This window comes from Corella eumyota, chromosome 6 (assembly GCF_963082875.1).
Source record: "Corella eumyota chromosome 6, kaCorEumy4.1, whole genome shotgun sequence".
Lineage (NCBI taxonomy): Eukaryota > Metazoa > Chordata > Ascidiacea > Phlebobranchia > Corellidae > Corella > Corella eumyota.
The window spans coordinates 7,115,737-7,139,723 of record NC_137495.1 but is presented as its reverse complement, the minus strand read 5'-3'; the positions used below and the strand labels follow the sequence as shown (position 1 = coordinate 7,139,723).

Sequence of the window (23,987 nt, the reverse complement as noted above, 5' to 3'; positions counted from 1 at the left end):
TCACGTGACGTGTTCTTAATCACGTGATGTATTGGTTTAACTGTATCGAATGTATTTGTATAAAATATTCTTAATACGAGTTAATGGGCGATTGTACGAAACTTTCCGCAATAAAATACAATAAAATATTGATACAGCTTTCATATAAAAGTCTTCAGGCAAATTACGTTACAATACCCTAGTTTAGCATGTTAAAGCACAAACATGAAGTTTGCAAAAACTTTTAGACCACTGTTTCAACAATAACATATCACCAACTGAGGTTTATTGAACGACGTTTGTCTGAAATCATACTAACAAAACTACTTAATTTTTGTTTAAAATTGTTAGTTAGTGCCCTTGATGAGAAGACCACTAAAGAACTTATATACAAACGTTAAAAAATAAATGCAGAGTATAGCAAAAGAAAAGACTTAAGTATCCGCAACAAAATGAATTTTAAAATAAAACAAACCATTTAAATGTTAAAAATATATTAAAAAATGTTTGTCAAAAAAATACTTCAAAAAATGATACCACCTTACTTATACTCAATAAGCACCACAAATTCTTATTTATTAATAGTCTCTCGAAATAAAATAGGTCTATACAAATATATTTTATCCTACGATTGTAGAAAAAAGTTCATAATAAAAAATAAAAAAAGCATTTAAAAATACACAACCCTTATATTAGCATTGTAAATTTTCGATAAAATAAAACTGCCTCTATTTTTTAGTATTTAAATTACTGATTAGTAAAAACGTTCACTAAATGACTACAAAACTATATAAATAATATTTACTTACCAAAATCGGAAGATGATTTCAAGTTATTCCTACATTTGATTACGTTTTCCGTGGCCACTTGTTTTGGTAAATCCTTTTACATGTGAGTTAAAAACCAAATTCGTGTGCCGAACAAAAATCAACTTAAATTATATAACCTTCAAAAAAAAAATCAAAATTTTTGTTGTCTGAAAAAAATGTAAAAGTTAAGTATATTTTTTAATAAAACTGCTTTTAAATGTTAAAGTTTAGTCGATTTGTAATTTTGTCTACAAGTTTGGTGCAATAAACAAATATTTTAATCGTTTGCAACCCTCGTCCTTTTCTGCTTTTTAACAAAAGACGACCTCTCAAATTTAATATTAGCCTGTATTTCGCTTACCAGATAAAAAAAAACTCGTGTTATGCCTCTAGTAAACTTAATAAAAACTCTTGCAAAGGCTTTTATTTTTCGTATTCAATGATGAACTACTTTATAAGAACAGTTTGACTTTTTTATCTTGTTAGTACATATACAAATCTTAAATATAAAACCACCTAAGCACATTTTGTTACAAGCGCACAAACTGTACAAAGCGTAATCGACAAAGCGCCCTAGGTTTAACTTAATCAAGAAATTAAAGAAAAGAGTTATTTTGCTGTTTAAGCTACATTAAACTTATTTATTTAATACGTAGTTCAAATTTAAGTTAATTTATATTTGGATAATTCGTCTGAAATTAACTTTTCTAACCTGAGCACATTGTAAATCTAGGATTAACTACCAAAGGCATTTGACAAACGCTATCAGATTGTGAAGCTGAAAGCAAACTTCATTTAGTTTTTACAAAATAACCATAGTCAGTCTACTACTACATTGAGTCCTTAGGAAATAAACTTAACCTTGGAAAGTCTAAATACTTAATTTTGAACAGTCTAACACTTCTAGCACTTAAATAAATCACACAAATTGACGTGCTTACTCTGTAATGACGTTTGACTACATTGTATGGAACTTGGCCGCAAAACATTTGGTCGGCAACGGACCTGTTATAATATAACGCAGTTCTCTCAAAGTGTTAAAAGCTAGGCTATTACGCCAAGTGAGAGAAAGGAAGAAGTATTAGGATATTATTGCCAAGTGTGAGAGGAAGCATTGCTGAAAAAAAGAAGCGCGGGATTATATAAAGGTGTGTGTATGTACATAGCGGAGCAAAAGAAAATAAACACAATTAACCTACTACAAAAAATAGTTCATCATATGCTGTTTCGAAATACTAGACGTAAACGATAAAAATACGTATTAGATGATATCACTTGATAGGGTGAATTTTACCAAAAAAGAACACTAAGACAATGTGGGTATAATACTAATAATAAGGACACGTTTCAGACCGAAAAGGCAAAACACGGCTGTTAAAAAAAGAGAAATAATCGCACTAGTAGGGCAGTTTTGGAATTTTTAAAATTATTTTAGAAGTTAGCCGGTACGGTGGCGGCCCTTATCTAGGAATTAAAGTTTTTTTCGAAGGACTTTACTCAAGGCTCCTCGACATGAATGAGCACTTGCAATTTCACTTCGGTTGCAATGGCCTCTTCGATTGTCTCGGTTTCAAGGGAAACGCGTTGCACTTCGTCGGGCTCCATATTGGTGGTGGCTCGCACGGTGATAGTGTAGGTTCCGGGATTGATGATCACGTTTTCTTCCTGGTCGCGCAAGTGCTTGGCGAAGTGCAAGTTGCTCACGGACTTCTTATGGTGGAAGCGGAACCTTCTGTCTTCGTTTCCGGAGACGATGATGTACTTGGCATGGTTGCGCATCTGCTTCAATGCTGGGTGAAGGCTTAGCAACGTGGTGCGGTGGGTCAAGTCGGTGCTCTGAACAAAGATGTGGATGGGGATAGAGGTGTTGACTTCACCCTTTCCGTACTTGGCGCTGACCTCGATGAATCGTCCCTCGGGGTCGGCAGAACGTCGGTGTCGGCGACCAGAGTCAGCACCCGGCACGCAGCTGAAGCAAACGGTGTCTTCGACTTGGCGACCGCCACGCATCGGGGGTGGCATACCTCCCATTGGGAAGCCTTGTCGGAAGCCGTTGAAGCTTGGGTAATGTGGGATTCTTTGTTGGAAGCCACCACGACCTTGTAGACAATGTCTAAACATTTAAAATTTTGCGTTTAAATAAGAAAAAAGGTTTAAACAAGAAGGACCTCAAATCTCATATATGCATGTCAACCAAATAAATTTATTATTAAAAAATAGACTCTTACAATATTGGTATTAACATTCCACCTAAATATTTTATCAACAAATATTTTAAATTTATTTTAAATTTCTTACCCTCGACCCATCCTGAAATAATCTTGGTTACATCCGCACTGGAAGTTACCGTATGTGTTGGAGCAGCCATATTGACAACTTCCACCTCCCAAATTACATTCGTTAACATCAGCACATCCTCCTCCTCGGGTCTTCACCGTACCTCTAAAAGTTTCAAAAATTTAAATTTACTTGAAGGTGAATAAGCGATTTTATTTAACTTAAATTTTACCCAACCTAAAATCAGTTACTAGCGTCTTGATTTTACATATACTAACCTTCCACAGCCGCATGTAAATGCACCAGGAGTGTTTGAGCAGCCTTGACCGTAAGAACAAGGGTTATGCACACATTCGTTGACATCTTGGCAGCCACCGGTCATTCTGTTGGGAATGTATCCGCTTCCGCAATGACATCTATAGCTACCGGGTACGTTCTGGCACGAACCACTGCACGGGCCTTGTATTCCTCGTCCTCTACCGCATTCGTTCAAATCTGGGTTTACATTTAATATATTTAAAAATGTGCAAAAAAGATGGTAAATCTAACAGAGTTAAATGTTTAATATGCTGGTAACGACATTGTACTCCTACGAGTGCAATAGGTTATGTTTTCTTTCGCTATTCGAGTTTATGTTTACAAAAAAAAAAGTAGTTTAACAATTTCTTACCAACGCATTGTTGGTTTCGGTCTCGTCGGTATCCTCTTGGGCACTCGCAGTGGTAGCCACCTGGGTCATTTCTGCAGACGCCGCGTGCTCCACAAACTCCGGGTAAGTCCACGCATTCGTTCTTGTCAACACATTGTGAGCCCTAAAACATGAAAATACGACGTATAAGGCTGTATCAAATATAAATCGAAAACATATTTTTAAAAGTTTTTTTTCAAGTTTTTTGAAGAAAATAAATATATTGTCCAACTGAATAAAAAAATTCCCAAAACTAAAAAAACACTATTTTTTATTAGCATTAATATTTAAATATATAATAAAATTCGTTAAAATTAATAATGGTGGCTTGTGTAACGAAGCCGCCATCTTGTTGTTTACGCTAAGTGTTATCAGATCCTAGTCACGTGTTTACACCATAAGTCACGTACTGACACCGTTTCTTTAATCACGTGATTTGTTAGTTAACTGTTTCAAAATTATTGTAAGCTGGTATTCATATTAACTTACCTCTTGTGTGAATCCATGTGGGCATTCGCATTTGAAGGAGCCTACAGTATTCTTGCAAACGTATTGACAGTTGCTCTGTTTCAACGCACATTCGTCAACATCTGTCAAAAAATTTATTTTTTTAAAGATTGCAACATCAAATCTAAACCTATGGAATTTTAAGCAAGGCAGTAGGATGATTATTTTTTATCTATATGCGTAATTTACAAAACAATTTGTATGGATTAGTAAAGATTAGTGATGCTAATCTGTGTTTTATATAAAATTCAAACTTTAAAAAAGTACAAATAAACTCACCAACGCAAGTAGATTTGTCACTGTCGACTTGGTATCCCTTGGGACAGATGCATTCGTAACCTCCGTTGAAGTTTTGACAATCAAAACTGCATGGCGTAGGCGATGCAAGACATTCGTTAATGTCTAAACAATAATAAATAGTGATCAATTTACATGGAACCATTATTGTTTAAATGCATGGCACGAAGTGGTAAAAGTTTATAAATAAGGCAATGGAAGTTAATAAAGATATTTTTATTGTGCAGATATATTTTGTTCAACAAAATTTTATTTTGCCAACTGCAAACATAGCGTTAAACAGTATCTTACCATATAAGTATAATTTCTAAATTAATACTTTACAAATGTATTTTAAGGGTTTTAATTTTGTTAATCCATTCCAAATTTCCACTTACCAACGCAAGCTCTCTTTGATCCAGATGGTTGGTATCCATGATCACACGAACACCTGAAACTTCCGAGGGTGTTGATGCAGGTTCCGTGAGCGCAGAGGCCGGGAAGCACGTTACAGTCGTCAATATCTTCTCCGTTTGGTTTATAGCCCATTCCATGTGGACAAAGTGCCAAGAAAGCACCTAAAAGATGACGTGTTCAAGTGTTAGAACCCATTTTTTAGAATAGAGTTTTGACAATAATGATTAAATTTATATCAGGGTTTATAAATGTTGTGTTGATTGTTTTACCTGTGCCTGGATGCGGGCATTCTTCACAATCTTCTCCCCAGCCTTTACCTCGGTTGCAACAGCACTCAGCCTTAGTAAAACGCAAACCGGTCGTGGACGAAACTTCGCATCGTCGTTGATGGACTGCAGCAAAGCAAACGCCTTGTCGGGTGTCTAAAACATAAGTTTAAGTTAAAAATTACAACTTCATTGTTAAAAATATTTTTAATTAAGCCATATTTAAAAAAGTTCGTTTTAACAAATTTGCAGAACTTGGCATTAGTTGAAACTGCTTTCATACAACCAATTTTTTATAAAAAAAAGTTAAACGTTCAGTCCTATTGAGTAGGCATGATATAACTTTGTTAAAAATAACTTGAAAGTATTTAAAATTAAAATCTTACCCAAGCACATCTTATGTTCTTCGTCAAAGTCGTATCCCTCAAAGCACTGGCAGGTAAATGTGCCCTCCATGTTAACGCATCGGCCGTTCGTGCATACATGATGAAGTTCACATTCATTTACATCTGTTGTTTAATTAGTTTAGGTTAATTTTAACTGGTATAACCGTATCTGAGAAATGTATTCCCCCTTTCAGAACATTATTTAGAAGCTTGATATTTGTTTTATTAACTTTTTTGTTAGCATTTGAAAGTTAAAAGAGTTCTTACCAACACACACGTCTGTAGTTCCAATTCTTCTAAAGCCAGCTGGACACATGCACAAGTGCGATCCAATAATGTTGTTGCAGGCCATACCTTTGGTAGCACAATCATTTGTGACCTCAAGAGCACATTCGTCAATATCTAAAAAAGGAAGAACAGTTAACTCAAAATGATGAGTTCAAACAGAAAATCGATATAAGAATGTTTGAAGTTTTGAGTTAACCTTGTAGCTTAGTTATAATTTATAAAAGCTAACAGCCATTTTATTACCAACAAAATATGAAAAAAAGAAAAAGTCAAAACTAGAAACGGATTTACCTTCGCACATCTTTCCGTCCGCTCGAAGCTGGAATCCGTTGGGGCAACCGCAGTGGAAGCTTCCTTCTGTATTAACACATCTAAATCCACAGTTGTGCAGTCTCTTGGAAACGCATTCGTTTACGTCTGTACAAAGAGTAAAATTTATCATTTTCCATTTAACTACAAGGTGAGGTCATTTTCAAACTCAGTCAAAAAAGAAGACGTTTTTTTCTTACCCAAACAGATCATTCCGGGTCCGTTGTAGAATCCCTCCTCGCAGGTACATTCGAAATTACCTTCGGTATTATGGCAGGTACCGTGTTGGCAAATGTTGTCAGTGCTGGTACATTCGTTAATGTCTGTAACACGAAAATTGCAATAGTTAAGTCTTATGTTATAAAGTTTATACATATAAGAACTAAACAAGAACATTTAAAGATAGAAATGATAGTCGCATTTAATAAGTGCTGGCTTAAAGATAAAATAGAAAATTAATATACATGTTAAGGACAAAGTAATTTAACCTTTAAATTGTATGTATATTTAGTCGCTTAGGGGTCAAACAGGGAACCTTATTAACAAAACCAAGTGTAAAAATTAATCTTACCGACACAGTTGGTGTTGCTGGCATCCAGTGTAAAACCGGGCGCGCAAACGCATTTAAAGCTGCCAGCTAGGTTGACACAGTCGCCGTTGGAGCACGGTTTGTTAATACACTCATCAATATCTAAAAAGAAATAATATCTCGTATTAAGATAAAAAAATTTAATTGTTAATATATTCAAACTCGACTTATTTTTTTATAACGTGTGCAAAAACAAAATAATTTAAACGATAGTTTTATAATTCTTACCTGTTCTTAAAGAGTCATAACCACATCCTCTAGGGCAAAGGTGATTAAAATCAGCGGTTCCATTAAGTGGACATGCCTGGCAGTTACTGTCCAATCCCCATCCGCCGCCTTTGCATGTACAACAGCATTGACTATGCGATGTTGGCCTAGAACCTGATGCACTACAGACACCGTTTTCGAAAGTGTCGTAACACAACCGCTGGCGCATATCTGCGATAAAAATGACACGTGGTTAAACTTCCAGTAGCGTTGATAGTAGTCAAAACAATTCATAACATAAGGTACAGGGTTCTATGCAAAAGGCATTTAAAAATATAACTAATTGGTTGTAAAGTTTGCCGGGCTTGTACAGTTAAATTCAATATAAATAAATTTAAACTTAACCTTACCAATACAATATTTCCTGTTTCTGCTTAGCGTGAAGTTATGCGGGCAAGTACACTCAAAGCTTCCAATAAGATTCTCGCAGGACCCAAACTTACACATATCCACAATCTGGCATTCATCGACGTCTAAAGCACATAATACAAATACTATTTAAACAACCATAACATGTAAATACAAAATTGACATAAATGTAGATTAGATGCGCCAAACATTTTTTTGTGTAGTTCATAGGTTTAATTATTTAACTAAGACTGTAAAAATAAAAAAATTAAAACACCTTTTGCACACTTTCACATAACGTTTATAGCATACAAATTGTTTAAATTTTTCTTACCGTCACATGCAGTATTGTTGGTGCTTATGTAGCCTTCTGGGCAGAAGCATTTGTAGGAGCCGTCCATGTTCTGACAGGTACCCACTCCGCACACTGCCACATTTTCTTTGCACTCGTTCTTATCTGTTAACAAATGCTTTTAAATTTTTGATAACCACAAAAAAACGTTAATCATAAGTATAACTAGAAGGAAATTCAAAAACGACTAAATTACTGATAGCAAAATTTGACTTACCTATGCAGTTTCTTCCGTCGGGTGTCGCCACGTAGCCTTCGTCGCAATCGCAGCTAAAACTACCGGCGAAATTGTCACAATAACCGTGGTTACATTGATTCTCTTCATCACACTCGTTTGTATCTGTTAAAGTAGGATAAAGGTTTAATTTATTAAACGAATTTACACTGAAAGTAATGCTTTAGATTGGTAAACTGCATACTTATTCAAAAGAAAATATATTTTAGGTCATTTTGAACAAGTTTATCTTAGTTTAATTTGTTCATATTTTTAACTATACCCTTACCAACGCAGTCGCCGTTATCTGAAAGTCTAAATCCTGGATGACAAGCGCACAAGAATGTTCCAAACATATTTCTGCACGTTCCATTGCCACACGGGGCTCGATCACACTCGTTAATGTCTATGTAAAAAACACAAAATCATTTACTTAAAGGCTACTAAAGCATACTTGATGTACATATGCACATGCTAGTGCTATGTAAATATTTTTTGTGTTTGAAGCCTGCGGGTTCCTAGTGCCAAAAACCGTTTTTAATAATTCAAGAGTTAGATAACAGATCTACCTAATTTGGTTTTAACGGTGCCTCTATTAATAAATTAATTAAGTTAACGTACCTTCGCAAGCCTTTTCTTCCATAACCGCCTTGAAACCTTGGTTGCAATGGCAGATAAAGGCGCCGTTTGTGTTTTCGCATCGACCATTTGAGCACATGCCTTGCAAAGAACATTCATCGACATCTAAAAAAAACAGAGAATAATTTAAGCAAATCACATCATCAAACTTGAATATAAATGTGAGGACACAATACATTCGTCTTTAAAGGCCAAATAAAATAGGGTCTATGTTTACCTATGCATGTGTCAGTTGAGGCATCAAAAACGAATCCCTTTCTGCAAGCGCAATGGTATGAACCGGGTGAGTTGCTGCATTCTGCATCAGTAAAACAAACTCCCTCGTCCAGACATTCGTCAACGTCTGCCAAACAACAAATTTGGTTAAAACATTTGATTGAAATTTTATTGTTAACAAATGAAAAACGTTCAGCAAATTTTACTTTTATGAAGAACGTTCATCAAATTTTACTTTTTTTTCAAGTATAAGCTGGCCTACTACAGCAAGTCTTACATAATATTTAAGTTACAGGTTAACTTCTTACCTTCGCAAATGTGCACTTTCTCGTTGTAAAGGAATCCTTGCTTGCACTCGCATCTAAATCCTTCTATGTCGTCGGATGGAACGCACAAGCCGTTTTTACACAAGTCGGGAAATTTAGCACACATGTTAACATCTTGAAGGAAGACTTCGCTGTCACATAGATCAAGAAATTCATCGGTCTCCGGTTGAGGACAACGCTTTAATACAAAAAAATTAAGTTAGTTTTGGTAAAGTTAAAAGAGAGGACAAAAACTGTAGTGTTTTAAAGAACGCTATGGTAAAAAAAAACACAAAAAGTAAATCTCAATAAATTTAATTAAATGCAATTGTTTTAAAGCGTGCTATACTATAAATACCAAATAGTAATTCTTAAAAATGTTTGAGTTAAACAAAATGTAAATTAGTTTGAAGTCTATTAAAATGCTAACATGACATGCAATAACCTACAAAACTTATTTAAATGTGTTTAATTTACCTCACAGGGTGTATTCCAACCTTGGCCTATGTTAGCGTAACAGCAACACGATTTCTTTGTATCTTCGAAGATGAGTTCGCTCGAGCAAGTGCTTGAGGTTTCGTTGTAATATCGATGGCATGCTGCTTTTCTAATATCTATAGTAAAGTAAACGTAAAAATACTAATAAAAATGGTATGTAAATCTATAAAAGAGATAATTTATTGTTGTTTATATAAGATGATTCGTTTTTTTAACAAAGGGGTGTAACATTGGGTCATGCAAGATTCTTATTAAGAATTGGGTGCTTCGGTTTACTATCATACCAGACACAAATTGTTCTTACCTTCGCACTCGCGTCCGCCCTTAATCGATTTGTAACCATCGGGGCACTTGCAGTTATAGCCACCGTCGCTATTTAAGCAAACGCCTGGTCCACAGATATCCTCTACATCATCGCATTCGTTTACGTCTGTATTAATAAAATAAACATAGGTTTAAAATACCAAGCAATATCAGGATTAAATATCCCAAATTTAATTAAAAATAAATAACTTAGTATTAACAATAGGCATTTACAGTTTAATATACTCAATGTAATATCTGTACAAAAGTTCGTTATTAACAAATACACACAGCATATAAAACCGTTAAACACAAGTTTTACCTTCGCAGGTTCGAGTCTCAGTATTAAGAGTGTAGCCAACTGGACACACACAAATGTAAGATCCGAATACGTTTTCGCATCTTCCTCCTCTGCAAAGTCCGGGAAGAGTTCTACACTCATCGATGTCCTCCAGAAGAACGTTGATCTCGTTTGGCATGAATCCAAGTCCTCCAGGACACAAAGTATTGTACTATACAAAAAAGGATTAATTATTTTAAGACATAAACAGAGAATTCAAATGATAAATTCCATATTTAAACAAACATCTCAGAAATGTTGCATTGTAAATTAGATTTTATAATAAAGATCAAACCTCAGTTGAGTTCACTGGAGGGCAGACTTCACATGGGTTGCCCCAACCGCCGGAATCACCGAGAGTACAGCAGCAAACAGATTTGTAAACTTGTACGCCAATAGTGTGACTACAGATTGGAGCATCATCAGTTCCTTCTTTGTGCAAGAAGCAGTCGCCAGTTCTGGTATCTAAACAAAACAATAAATAATTTAAATATATAAGAAGTCATAGTCCTTAAAACGTGAAAGAACTGAAAGTTAAGAGTTAAACTTTTTGATGGCATTTCTTTTGTTCAGAAGATTATTAATAGCGTTGTATGAAGGAAAATAAAATACTTTTTATTTAATTTGACAAACAATGTCCTAAACAGAGCTTTAGAAATAATCTTCAATAACTCCTTGAAGTAAAAAGTATTTAAGAACCTACCAACACAACCGATGCCAGTAAGACTCTTGTCAAAACCGTCCGGGCACTGACATTCGTAACTACCATCTGTGTTGACGCAGTCGCCGTTGATACAGTTTCCAGCATCTTCACATTCGTTAATATCAGTGCAGTTTGCTCCCAATTCGTCTTTTTCGTAACTATATAAAACATACTTGTTTTTTTGTTTTTTTTACAATACATAAGTCTATATAGCTAAGATTCGTTTTCTAAAAGCCTATTAAATCTCAGCGTGTATATAAAGTAAAGGTTAGCAAGTCTTACCCGTTAAGGCATTCGCAGCTGAATGTTCCTGCCATATTATGACATCTGCCCTTGACACAGATTTGTTCAAAAGCACATTCGTCAACATCTAAATTTCAAGTATTTTGTTGAAGCATCAAATAATTGCCTTAATATATTTTGTTAAAGCATCAAATAATGCCTTAACATATTTACTAAAAAATCTTTATAACATGGAATAGATTTGATTCTAATTGTAATAATAATCTATAAAGTACAGTTTTGAAAAATCAAGCTAATTCTTATATATGTATGCCATGCCAATAAAACACAGAAAATAGATATGTTGTTTCTTACCTTTGCAAGCTTTTCCATCAGCAGTTGCAATATAACCCATCGAACAGTCACACATAAAACTACCATCAACGTTCAGACATTGGCCGTTCGGTCCACATAACGTTTCGTCTTCAATGCAATCGTCGTTGTCTAAAATAAACAATATATTACAACAACCGTAAGATAATACACAAACCAAAAGAGATATGCCTTTCTATTTAAAATCACATTTTAACCTTCTTAAGAAGTTACCATAAGAGAAAATAAGCGGTAAAGTTAACTTACCTGAGCAGGAGTAACCGTCTCCGTGGTATCCGTCTGAACAAGTGCAAGCATACGAACCAAGTTTGTTCGTGCAAACAGCAAACTCGTGGCAAAGGTGAGTTTCAGAGGCACATTCGTCGTCGTCTAAAACACAAAAAAGGGTAATTCAATTTTAAAAAACTTTTTAATAAGACTATCCTTAAATTAAGATCTCAGATAAGACCAGCTTAATGTATCAGCGTAAAAATTATTTTTTAACTAAATAATATTGTAGATTTTCAAATGTTACCAAAAGGCTGACGCAAAGTTTAAGTAAACTCACCGTGGCACATGAAGCCATCCCCGTGGAAACCGTTAAAGCAAAGACAGTCGTAAGAACCTTCGGTGTTGTTGCACTCTGCATTAACGTGACAATCATGTTTGGACATTTCACATTCATTTTCGTCTGTTTAAGAAAGCAATTTTTAAAATTATACAAATTCTTTAATTGTAATATACACTGATATTAAACATATCATTTTGGGCATTGGTTTTAAGTTACGACACAAGGAATAGGAAAACTTGAAAAATGTTCAAATCCAAAGTTACTTTTTATTTTAAGCATAAAATTCACATAAAAATATGAATACTCACCGACGCAAAGCATTTGGTCTTTTGGTACACAATAACCTTCATCGCACAAGCAAGTATATGAACCTCTGGTGTTGTGACATCGGCCGTGCATGCAAACATTTTCGTTTATGTCGCATTCATCAATATCGTCACAAAATCTATACAAAATTAAAAAGAATTTTTAAAACATACCTATAGAAACAAGTTGCTTATGTAAAACCAAGCAAGAATTTGTTACACGATTTTTTATATATGTATGTTGGGAAAATTTAAAATTATATTCAATTGCTGGTTGCTTATTTGTTAAAGACGATTACAAATTCTTGAAGGGAGTAAAAAATGCGCAACATTATTATCGCCGTTACCATTTAGCCTTACAGCATTTAAATTCAACATTTTCAAATAAATTTAGTTGATCTATCGTTACAACTTTAAGATGCTGGGGTTTAAAAATTCTTACTGTAAGTCTTTGTCAGCCATGAAGCCGTCGAAGCAAATACATCTAAAGCTACCGACTGTGTTCTCGCATCGGCCGCCGTCGCATCTATTCATTTGTTCCATACATTCGTCACGGTCTAATTAAAAAAATTAGTAAATACAGTATTACATATTTAAAGGAAACGCAGAGTTAATAGCTAGTCCATTTTTACTTGATTTAAATAAAATCCTATACCAAAGAGATCTTGTTAAACAAAGATAGTGCATTTAAAAATCTACAAACGTTTGTGATGTTATATTTATTTGTTACCTGCACAAGAATGGCCATCAAAAGCAAGCACAAATCCGTCATTGCAACTGCACTGGTAAGAACCAACGGTGTTAACGCAATGCATGTGACAACCACCATTGTTTGCCGCACATTCGTCAACATCTAAACGAATATATCAATGCAGTCTTTATTTTACTTGTTACATAATTAACTTTTCGAATATTGTAAAATTACTTTAAAAGCTTTTCATAACACATAAGTACTTTTAACTTACCAACGCAGTCCAACGAATCAGCAGTTGGTACAAAGCCAACGTCACAGCGACACATGTAATGTCCCAACAAGTTTTCACAACGACCATTCGGAGTACATAGATCAGGTGTAACGGCACATTCGTTCACATCTTAACAAAATCACCCGTTAATAACTTTTAAATATCTACTATTGAAACATTCTTTATGTATTTTAAAATAGTATGTTTATCAGTATAAGTTATTTTTACTTACCAATACATTCTTTTCCATCTGGACTAAGTGCCCGTCCATCGCCGCAATGACATTCGTAACTTCCTATTGTGTTCATGCAAGTTCCTCCTGTACAATAACCTCCCAAGGCGCATTCGTTGATATCTACGAATATTAAATTGAGTAATAAATAGTAATGCTTTTTCGTATAACTTTTCTTTATAAGGGGTAAAGGGAATTGAACAAACCTATGCAAATTTTCAATTCTGGTGATGGTTTGTAACCAACGTAACAGTTGCAGACAAATTCTCCGTCGACGTTGGCGCAATCACCCTCACCGCAAAGTCCGGGACTGAAATACAACAACAAATTACAAATTATAAAACAAACTGTAAGTATGACCCTTGTTAATGCTTAAGCAATCATCAGTCTTGTAAAAAAGCAGTTAAATTTATCAATGTATTTTAAATACAATTCGATTTTGTTGATCAAAAAATAAACAATTCTATTTTTATTTGGTTTTCCACTATTTTTGAAGTAATTTATATGTTTTGGTTCAACTCAAATTTTACCTGATAAAACATTCGTCAATGTCAGTGCAGTTTCGGTTGTCAGGAGTTAAAGTGTAACCCTGGTTGCAGTCGCATATAAAACTACTGTCTGTGTTTCGGCAAACACCGTTGACACACAACTCGGGAAACAGGAGACATTCGTTATGAGTTCCACCTGTTGAATATAAAACAGGATTGTTAATTATAAAACAATGCAATGTTATAGTGTTTAGTTAGATCAAAACTTTACAAATAATACTCAGTTTAGAAGAGCCTGATTATTTTAATAATGCATGATACTTCTAGTTATGAATAACAAGATTAAGCATTTAAATTAATGGTTTAGATCACGACTTTAGCATATATTAATTACTTTGAGATCCAGGAGGATTTTGGCAAAGTTTTCTATATTCAGGTGTCATTTCTGGACAAACTTCGCAGTCTTCTCCCCAGCCTGCGCCACCGATACAACAACAACTCAACTTGCCTACAAACAACTCGCCAGGGTTGCTGCAGGTGTTCTCAGAAGACATCTCGTAAAAGCAAATGCCTACACGTTGATCTGAACAAAAGGAAAAAATCAATCAAATATGTGCAAACGTGGTTTGTGAAGGTTGGATAACGTTAAGATTGATAGCAATAAAAGTAATTATATGATGTTAACATATTATACAAACTTGTGTTAATTCAAAAAGCAGTGTACAAGTTAAAGGTATAACTATTGTACTTTGTGTAGTAAAAGTTTATAAAAAACATTTCTTTTATTTTTTGTTTAATATATTTACCAAAACAGTGAATTCCATCTGCGTCCAATGTGAAACCAGGTGGACATTGGCATCTAAAGGAGCCGTCGGAATCGATGCAAACAGATCCTTCTGGACATATCTTAAGATCGCATTCGTTTATGTTCACGCACACGTCGTTTACAACATCGTAGAAGTAACCTTTGGAACATCTAGTCTCTGTAACATAAAGTGCATTGAATGTAGTTAAATCAGTAACAACAAAAAGTCATCAAAAAATGTTTATTGTTTTTTCTGACAAAGTGGTACACTGTTAAAATATTTTTAAAGTATAGCAACACAAAAGTGTATATGAATGATATAGCGGTCGCCAGCTGATACGCAGTTTAAACAAATATTGCAATTAGCTGGGGAAAACTATATGAAACCTTGATATATAATTTTTAACATACCTATATCTGTGCAGGAGATACAGTCACCCCAAGCTTTACCGATTGAATTGCAGCATTGCTCTGCAGTCATTTCAGACTCGCCGACATTGCCAGAGCATACACCATTTGAAATCTCTCTCCAGCATTTACCAAGACTAACGTCTAAAAGAAGAAAATTAATTTACAGTTAGTGTTGTTAATAATATGTAATTTTTAGAACATTACAAACTGCCTTGTAAATTCTTAATATAAAAATCGTTTTAAATGTTTGTTATCTGTTATTTTATTACCGTAGCAAATGAGTCCAGTTACATCCAACATGTGTCCATCTTCACACACGCATTTGTAAGATCCAGGTTGATTCACGCATCGGCCTCCGACGCAAGGATTGGAGAAACATTCATCAAGATCTAAAAAACAATCACTGTTATTACTAACCCATTCAAAATTTATTTTGATTACTAATTTAATTAAAATTTTCAAAGTTGTTAAAATTCCTGGTATTAAATCCCGCAGTTTAAAACAATAAAATTGTCTGTCGTAAACTTTAAAAAAGTAAAAAAAAATTTTTAACCAAAACTGAGTCAACTAAACTCATCACAAATTTTTACTTATTCGAAATGTATAAACAAATCATAACATTCATTTAAAACCTGAAATATAATTGTAAAAACACAAACTCAACAACTGTCCAAGCAACAAAACGTTAATAACACAGCCATACATCAGCTATATTAACTCAATGTGTAAGTACAATAAAACAAAACAATGATATATAAACAAATCAAATTTAACAAACCTTCGCATACATCTCCGATCAAGACAAAACCTTCGTCGCAAGTGCATTGGTAAGAACCAGGAGTGTTTCGGCACATGCCATTGCTGCAAAGATTCTGGATACATTCGTCAAAGTCTAAACATAACCTCAATTAGTAATTATCGTTTTGTTGTTTATTTTAATTTAATTAATTAGTTGCAGCTACATAATAAGTCAACGTTTATTTTTCAGCAGTTTCCGTAAAAGAAAAACATGTTCAATTCTACCCAATTACATTTTATGTCAAGCTCTACAAAAACGTTTACTGGTAAAATATACGCATTAGTTTTCCCCCATTTATAAATCTAATTAAGACATTTGTTTCCACATACCAACACAGGCTTTTCCGTCCGCTGTTGGTAAAAATCCAGTATTGCAAGAACACCGATATTGGTTGAACAACATTTTGATGCAGTGCCCGTTTTCGCAAGGATTTTCAAGTAACTCGCAAATGTTGGTCAAGACGGTCTTATCGCAAAGAACTGCGTAGTCAGCTAAAAAGAAATATAACAAATAATATAAGGGCTGACATTAATACCCAACATTTACATTAAGTAAAAACTTTTTTTCAACTCACCGTCCATCGTTTCGGGACACGGTTCGCAATCGCTACCCCACGCGCTTGTCGCATCTGGTACAGCACAACAACAGTCCTGACGAGTGGTTTCCATCTGCAATGCGTTGTGAGCTCGGCATTGGCCCTTTCGTACGCTTCTGAAGCACTGGCCAACGCTAGTGTCTAAAAGACAAAAAACAATTAATGGAAAGCTTAGCTTAGCTATCGTTATTAGAGTAGTTAACGCTGGACTTGCACAAAATAATTTAATGAAAAACACATTTACCTAAAGCCAAGCCAGTGTTTATAGATTGTACTCAAATACTAAAGTTTCAGTTTAACCTTGTTTAAACGCGGAATAATAAAAATATTTTATTGTAAGTTGACAGTTAACCAACAAGCAAAGATCGTAACATAAAAGTAACAAACAAGATTTTATTCTTACCTAGAATACATCTGGTGCCAGTGTCATCAAGCACTTGGAAACGATGACAATGACAGCTGAAACTACCGACTGAGTTCTCGCATCTACCGTTGGCACAAGGTCTCATAAGACATTCGTTAATGTCGGCGCAACCCCTTCCATTATCCTAAGTCATAAGCGAGAATTAGTATACAGTTTAATGCGACGATTAAGAAAGAGTTTTGTACGAAAATTGGTACAGATTTTTGTGCAACAATTAGTTACAATTTTGATATTTTTAAACTAAGTTATAGTCAGATGAGCTTAAATGAAAGTAAGTAAAAAAATTTGTACCATAAGTTCATATCCGTCGTGGCACACACATTTGAACATTCCTGCCATGTTCACACAATCACCATTTGGACACATATGATCGTGTTCACATTCGTTGGTATCTAAATATGGTCAAGAAACAGTTAAAAAACAATAAACCAGCAGTTTAATAAAAAATGTGTAGCAAAATGAATGCTCGCTTTAGGCTTATTCAGAAAAAAATGTATATAGGCCTTTATGTAAAATGTTGATTCCGTCAACTCGAAAATATCAAACCAGTCAGTCTTTGGTTAAATTTAGGTAACTTTTTTTTTTTGTATATATCTTTATCCTCGATGTGGGAAAGTCGAATGCGCGACTTAAACATAGAGTAACATAAGTTACTCCGACCCAGTCTCGAGTTGCCTGTGGCAGGTTGTGATATTATAGATTATAATTGCCTGATAATTATACTGCTGATCAAGTGCTGGCTCAGCAGGAATTCACAACGTTTATAGCGCCTTACTCAAGGGCGCTACAGCATGAGAACAGTGGGGATTGAACCCACTTTAAACTAATATAAATTCAAAATCAAATTTTTACCAAGACATTCAATCTGGCTGGGCGACAAGAAGAACCCAGGATGGCAAATGCAAGAGTATGCACCTCTGGTATTTATACATCTACCGTTCTCGCACAAACCGACAGTTTCGGAACATTCGTCGATATCTAAACAAGAAAGATGGTATTAGTCAACAATATTTAATTGTCCTTAACATTTAAAACTTTAGACATGAATTTTTGTATATAAGCATAAAGTGAAATTATGTCTGACTTAAAAGACCAGAATGATCAAATTAAAGTTGTGCACATTCACTTTAGCGTGTTGTGCCAAAACAAGCGGTTTCCTCTTCTGAGTCAGGTTTTCTTTGCCAAACCTAGTCAAAATCGTTCAGCAACATCAGAATCGAACGACGAGCTATTTTTGCTTTTATAGCCAATTGATTGACCAATCCTATGTCATATATGTCCTTGTTTTTACAAGTCTTGGCGTCTTCATAGAGTTTACCGGCAGTCGAGACAGTTTTATCTGAACTTTTCATCTGGCATAGGCTATTTTCAAACCAAGTGTACGCGTGTCCGACTATAATATTGTCTCAATCGATTTGTTATTTCCGCTGAGAACGTGCCATTAAGCGCAAAGGACAGTTACAACTTGTGTAAAAGTATAGGTCACAAGCGATCGTTCTCCTTCGAAATACAGTTCTGTCTTTTTGACTTTGACGCAACAAGAATTTTAATGACGGTATTGCGGTTAGCGTTTAAGAGAAGATCAGACCGGTGTGAATGCATTACAAAAAACGTGACAAGGTTTAACAACCAGTTATAAATTCAATAACATTCTTACACCAACTAAGTAATAAAATTAAAAAACCATATCTTAACAAAAGAAGGTATATGCCAAATTTTAGTTTGCCGCATAGGATTTGCCCGTAATTTTTAAATCTACAAATGCTACAAACACAAACATATCTTATATAATATTAGAATTCATCCTTTACCTTCGCATCGTTGTTTTGTTGCAATTGCTCTGTACCCTTCATTGCAGTCGCATATGAAGCTTCCACGGGTATTGATACATTGACCATGTTGACAAAGGCTTTCGTCCAAACATTCGTCAATATCTAAAAAAGATAAAATTTAACAAAAAAAATATATTTTTGTATTCGTGTCTAGCTCAAGCCTTAACCATGTGAATCAACATAAATTAACAAACAGCTTTATTAAAATTATCGTTTTCTATTAACACCTTTGATCTAAATATAATCTTACCGACACATGATGTTAGGCTTCCTGGTTCATTTTCATAACCATGAGAGCAATGACAAGTGTAGGAACCGTCTGAGTTAAGGCAAGTACCGAAAGGTCCACAAATATCTCGAATCTGTCCGTTCTCCGTACATTCGTTGGTATCTAAAATAATACTAAGAGTTAATTGTGTTGTTAAAATTTTAAAATCCTAAGACATTTCAAAAAATTTTGCTCATAAGACACTACAGTTATAAATCATTTTGCATGTACCAGACGTTCTTACTGATATGCACCAAGAAAAACAGTAAACACATTACGTACAAAACAATTACTCGCTCAATACACTTGTTCGAAACATCATCACAAACTCATTAACGAAAAGATTGTTGGCTTACCAACGCAAAGTTTTCGGTCGTGTGTCGGAGAGTAGCCGTCATCACACTCGCAATAGTAATCATGCGATTCTGGTTGGTCTACACATTCGCCGTTACTGCAAGCCTGAGCTCCGTACAGAGCGCACAAACCATCTCCGTCCCTGATTGGGTCTCCTCCCTCGCAGTCGCGTTGATATTCAGCTAAAATAAGATATGATTATAGCATAAAAAGAGACAAAGATATACTTTAAGTACCCTAAAAACTGAACTTAGTGTAAAGGGCCTAATTGGATTAAGTGTAAGGTGATTAATATACTTATATAAGCTACTTATAAAAAACTATAAGCACCCCTAAACCCAAGGGTAAAGTCATTTATAGACACTTGGTTATACTGAATAAGCCTTTGTTAATGTTAGACTTGTAGGTACGTTTCACTGCCCATACTAAGCCTTTGTATTAACCTGGTGTCATAACACAGCTAATAATCATGAATTTATTTACTTTGCCCATGTTCTGATTTACGAACATAAAAATAAGGTTGAGCAGTGTACCAAAACATGATAAGAGAAATCAGATAATAATCAGGTTATTAAGCCAAATAACATGGCACCAATTGCTGCAGAGCCTTGCCGACTTAGCATTGACCAAATTGATTTAAAATGAAACTCGAGAAGGTGTCATGTTTAGGGGTTAAAACAAAGTTTGTTTATAAATAAAGGTTAACTCTTACGTGTCCCAATTGTTGCGCAACGTTCAGGGGCATGGCCAATCGCAGCAAAGCATTTGCCGAGCGTCTCCTGACCGTGAACGACGCAGCAACACATGGTTCGTCGAACAAGGTCGCCTAGTGGTATTGCGCACATCCCGCTTTCAATGGCGGTGTAGCATCGCCCAGGCAAATCGGCTAAAAAATAAGAAAAAAAAAATTAAATTGAAATATTAATTTCGACATGTAAAAAAAAATTATCCACAACGCAATGGAAAATTTTATGGTTAACAATTTTCTTACGTTATTGTTTTTTTTTATATTTAAACGACCAATGCTAAATTGGATAAAAAAATTTAATGCACAATTCTTTTGTTTTGTGCCTTTAAACATTATCCAAAATTTATAAATTAAATTTCTAAATAAGGCATTTTAAGTACCAAAACACTGGTTCTAACAAAAAATTAGGCCTATTTCATGGCCTACGGGCAAAGCTAATGCTAAAAACTTAATAATAGGCGGTTACATAAAAGAAAATCTATTTCTCAATTTGTTTTTGAGGTCATTGTAACTTCCGTTACAATAAATTAATTTCAAAGTTAAACTGTTTATGGCTGAATGAAACGCATTAAGAGTTATATGATTACAGCACATTAGCTACGGATTTAATATGCAAACTGATGCAAATTTGCTATTTTATGATTTAAAATTATAAATTATATAAGTGACTTACAGATACAGTACGTTCCGTCTTGAGATAGTTTGTGGTCTGGTGGACAGTGACAAACAAAACTTCCTTCATTATTAACACATTCGCCACCAGAGCAAGCACCCATAAGACACTCGTCGACATCTTGAATATTTCACAAAAATGTTTAAAAAATAATACTTGCAATTGTATGTTACATAAAAAGTAATTTTATTAAACAATTTCTTAAGTCAACCTAACACTTATTGCATTGTTTAGCCTTTCTTATTTATAAATAGACTTTAGTGTGTTAAGTAACACACTAATTTGCTTATGCAAAGTATAATTTAAACAAAACCAATTAAGTTTACACTTACCGACGCACTGATGAGTAACGACGTTATATTTGTAACCCTTGGGACATACGCATTTGAAAGAACCGTCTGTGTTCACGCAGGTTCCGCCGCCGCATAGTCCGCTCATGATCTTACATTCATCAAGATCTAAAAAAATAAATAGAGTATTGTTAGATTGCTTGTTGGCTTAAAAAATAATTTTTAGGGCTAAAACGAATACATTGTTTTTTAGGCACAAAGTCACATAATAAAGCTTGTGTCAGCACAAGTCACGTTTCAGTGGCAACCAGACAATGCACAATGTATCTACAAGCCTTATTTGGAGGTTATAAAGTTAGAACGTGTCTTAGTTACAGTTAGGCCTCTGTTAACCTTAAAAGAAATATGCAAAACAAAGCTAAATTTTCAATAGACAGTCGTTGTTGTTTTAAAGATTTTAGTAACATTTTACGTGTGTGTTTTTATGTTTTAAATGTCTGTTTTAAATGTAAAGTTTTGTTATAACTCGTACTTAGACAGCCCGCAGTTACTGTTCGGTACTTAGCATTAAAATAGTATTGGTTTTTGCGGCGTAACAATACCCCATTCTACCGGTGTATAAATGTCAGTCTACAGACAGAGATTATCTTATAACGCTGAGCAGGCGGTTTTACCTTTGCAGTCGGGCGGAAGTCGACCCTTTGAACAGTTTCCAACTCGAGCCGGGCATTCTTCGCACGGGTGACCCCAGCCTTCGCCTACAGTGGCGCAGCAGAAGAGTTTGGTACATGTAAGGCCTTCTAGTTCGTTGGTACACGTACCGTTAGCACGAGTCATGAAGCAAGGTCCCTTTCGGTAATCTGTAACAAGTCAAAACGGTAATAAACGAAACCTTATATAATTAAAATTATGAGAAACCTTGGTATATCCTTAATACAGTCGTATATTTGCGTTTTATATTTAGTCATTCACACATTACCTCTCTCACACCGTTCTCCGGTAAACCCGTACACGCATGCGCAGTGTCCTGGTGCTATACATCTTCCTCCGTTAAGGCAGCCAGGACCACATCTGGCTGTTGGAAAAAAACAAATATTTTACAATAAATTTATAAATCAAATAAATCTTTATATACGGGTTAAACGCACGTTACACTACTAATAATTGTATGTTAATATAATACCTTGTTCGCAGTGAGGGCCGGCGTAGCCTGATAGACAATCGCACGTGTTGGTCATGCTGTTGCAAGTACCTCCATGCATACACTTGAAGTTGCAGGGGGTGCCGCGCACTTAAAAAACGTAAATTGCGTTAAAAATGATGCAGTCTTAGGAAAACAAGAATTTTTTTATAAAATTTTTACTGGCTTTGTACTGCTTACACTTTTGTAGTATTACTACATTTCACACATTTAGGGGCCACTTTTTAAATTTGTAGCTATAAAATGTTTTTAAAAACAAAGATGGAGCGAACGCTTGTTAAAACAAGAATATTAAAATAAAACTGGATTTACTTTTGTCCTCCATACACTGTGGTCGGACTTGGCCGTCTGAGCAGAGACACAAATCGGGCTGTGTGCAGATACCGCCACCGCACATGCCCGGTTTGCATTTGGCTGTAACAAAAACATAACAAAATTAAATTTTAAAAAGTAAGGTCAATCAGGTTTTAATTTTTATTTTAGTTGTATATATATGAATACAATTTGTGCACGAGTAATAATTACATCACTACAGACAGGATTTTTTACGAATTAAGTTGACCTAAACATAAACTTTTTCTATTCTCTGCTACCCAAAGTAGGCAGAAGGGCATTCAAGGCAACCAGTTAAGTCAAATTTCAATTCTACTTACGCACTGTACAAGATTTGCCGTCATTAGCAACCATCCATCCGTCACAACAAAACGACGACCCGGATTCAATGCAGACATGGCCACCAGTCAAACTAACAAAAAATATTTTAACTTTCAATTTGAAAAATAAAAATATAAATTTTGCCAAAAAAAGGTTACGCTTTGTTTGAGTAGAATGTAGATTGGTGCCTTGCATATTTGCTTAGCCCATGTTATTTTGTTAATACTGGGAAAATTAAGAAAACGTGATATATTTTTTCTATTACGCTGAGTTTTTTGGCCAATATTTTATAAAATTGGCCTTTAAAACACGCATATTTAACATTCAACACTATTTTGGATAAATTTTAACTTTAATTGTAAGAAGTCAACCTTAAGATCCAAATTTGAAAAAAAAAAAATTTTGCAAAATATCTAAAAAAATATTTAATAAAGTTACAACTAATAAACAAACAAACCTTCCCATTCTTCTTGTTCTTCCTCCTCTGGCGTGTTCTCTTTGTCTCTGCATGATTCGGTGACGTTCTATGGGAGAAAAGTTTCTCCAATGTCGTCTTCTTTGCTGGCCCGAAACATGGGCGGCCAAAAAAACGGCCAGGAACAAAAGCGAAATAAGTCTCGCGTACGTATTCATAGTTTTCCTTGAATTTCTGTTCACTTTATTTATATAGCAACGAATATAAACACTTCTGGGTCGAACGCCTGCACTTGAAATAAATTCACTGCAGGTTCGATCCTCGCTGGAGACAGAGTTTTTTTTATTCTGTTTTGGAGTTTAGCAGACAACTCCAGGTAACTTATAC

General features: G+C 34.8%; 1 protein-coding gene across 1 annotated transcript; it reads right to left on the bottom strand.

The window, feature by feature from the left end:
- Positions 1-1,716: 1,716 nt before the first annotated feature.
- LOC145755513 (fibrillin-1-like) lies at positions 1,717-23,987 on the bottom strand. Its single transcript, XM_082571756.1, has 59 exons — positions 23,643-23,987; positions 23,185-23,276; positions 22,844-22,945; positions 22,514-22,621; positions 22,310-22,405; positions 22,005-22,190; positions 21,373-21,498; positions 21,041-21,160; positions 20,332-20,505; positions 19,622-19,801; positions 19,248-19,388; positions 18,977-19,099; positions 18,018-18,143; positions 17,457-17,557; positions 17,145-17,289; positions 16,721-16,882; positions 16,476-16,637; positions 16,126-16,239; positions 15,617-15,736; positions 15,348-15,488; positions 14,938-15,114; positions 14,526-14,714; positions 14,174-14,327; positions 13,850-13,953; positions 13,644-13,766; positions 13,412-13,540; positions 13,177-13,299; positions 12,889-13,003; positions 12,450-12,586; positions 12,139-12,261; positions 11,838-11,960; positions 11,574-11,702; positions 11,259-11,346; positions 10,977-11,134; positions 10,569-10,738; positions 10,256-10,445; positions 9,935-10,060; positions 9,610-9,746; positions 9,136-9,331; positions 8,829-8,954; positions 8,594-8,716; positions 8,262-8,378; positions 7,976-8,098; positions 7,741-7,863; positions 7,409-7,531; positions 7,020-7,229; positions 6,774-6,893; positions 6,403-6,525; positions 6,185-6,310; positions 5,873-6,007; positions 5,606-5,728; positions 5,223-5,375; positions 4,935-5,114; positions 4,540-4,662; positions 4,243-4,343; positions 3,736-3,877; positions 3,344-3,560; positions 3,087-3,230; positions 1,717-2,901 (listed from the first exon to the last, which is right to left on the bottom strand). Exons 1-59 carry the CDS (start codon positions 23,816-23,818, stop codon positions 2,286-2,288), a joined length of 8,634 nt encoding a protein of 2,877 aa, XP_082427882.1. The 5' UTR covers positions 23,819-23,987; the 3' UTR covers positions 1,717-2,285.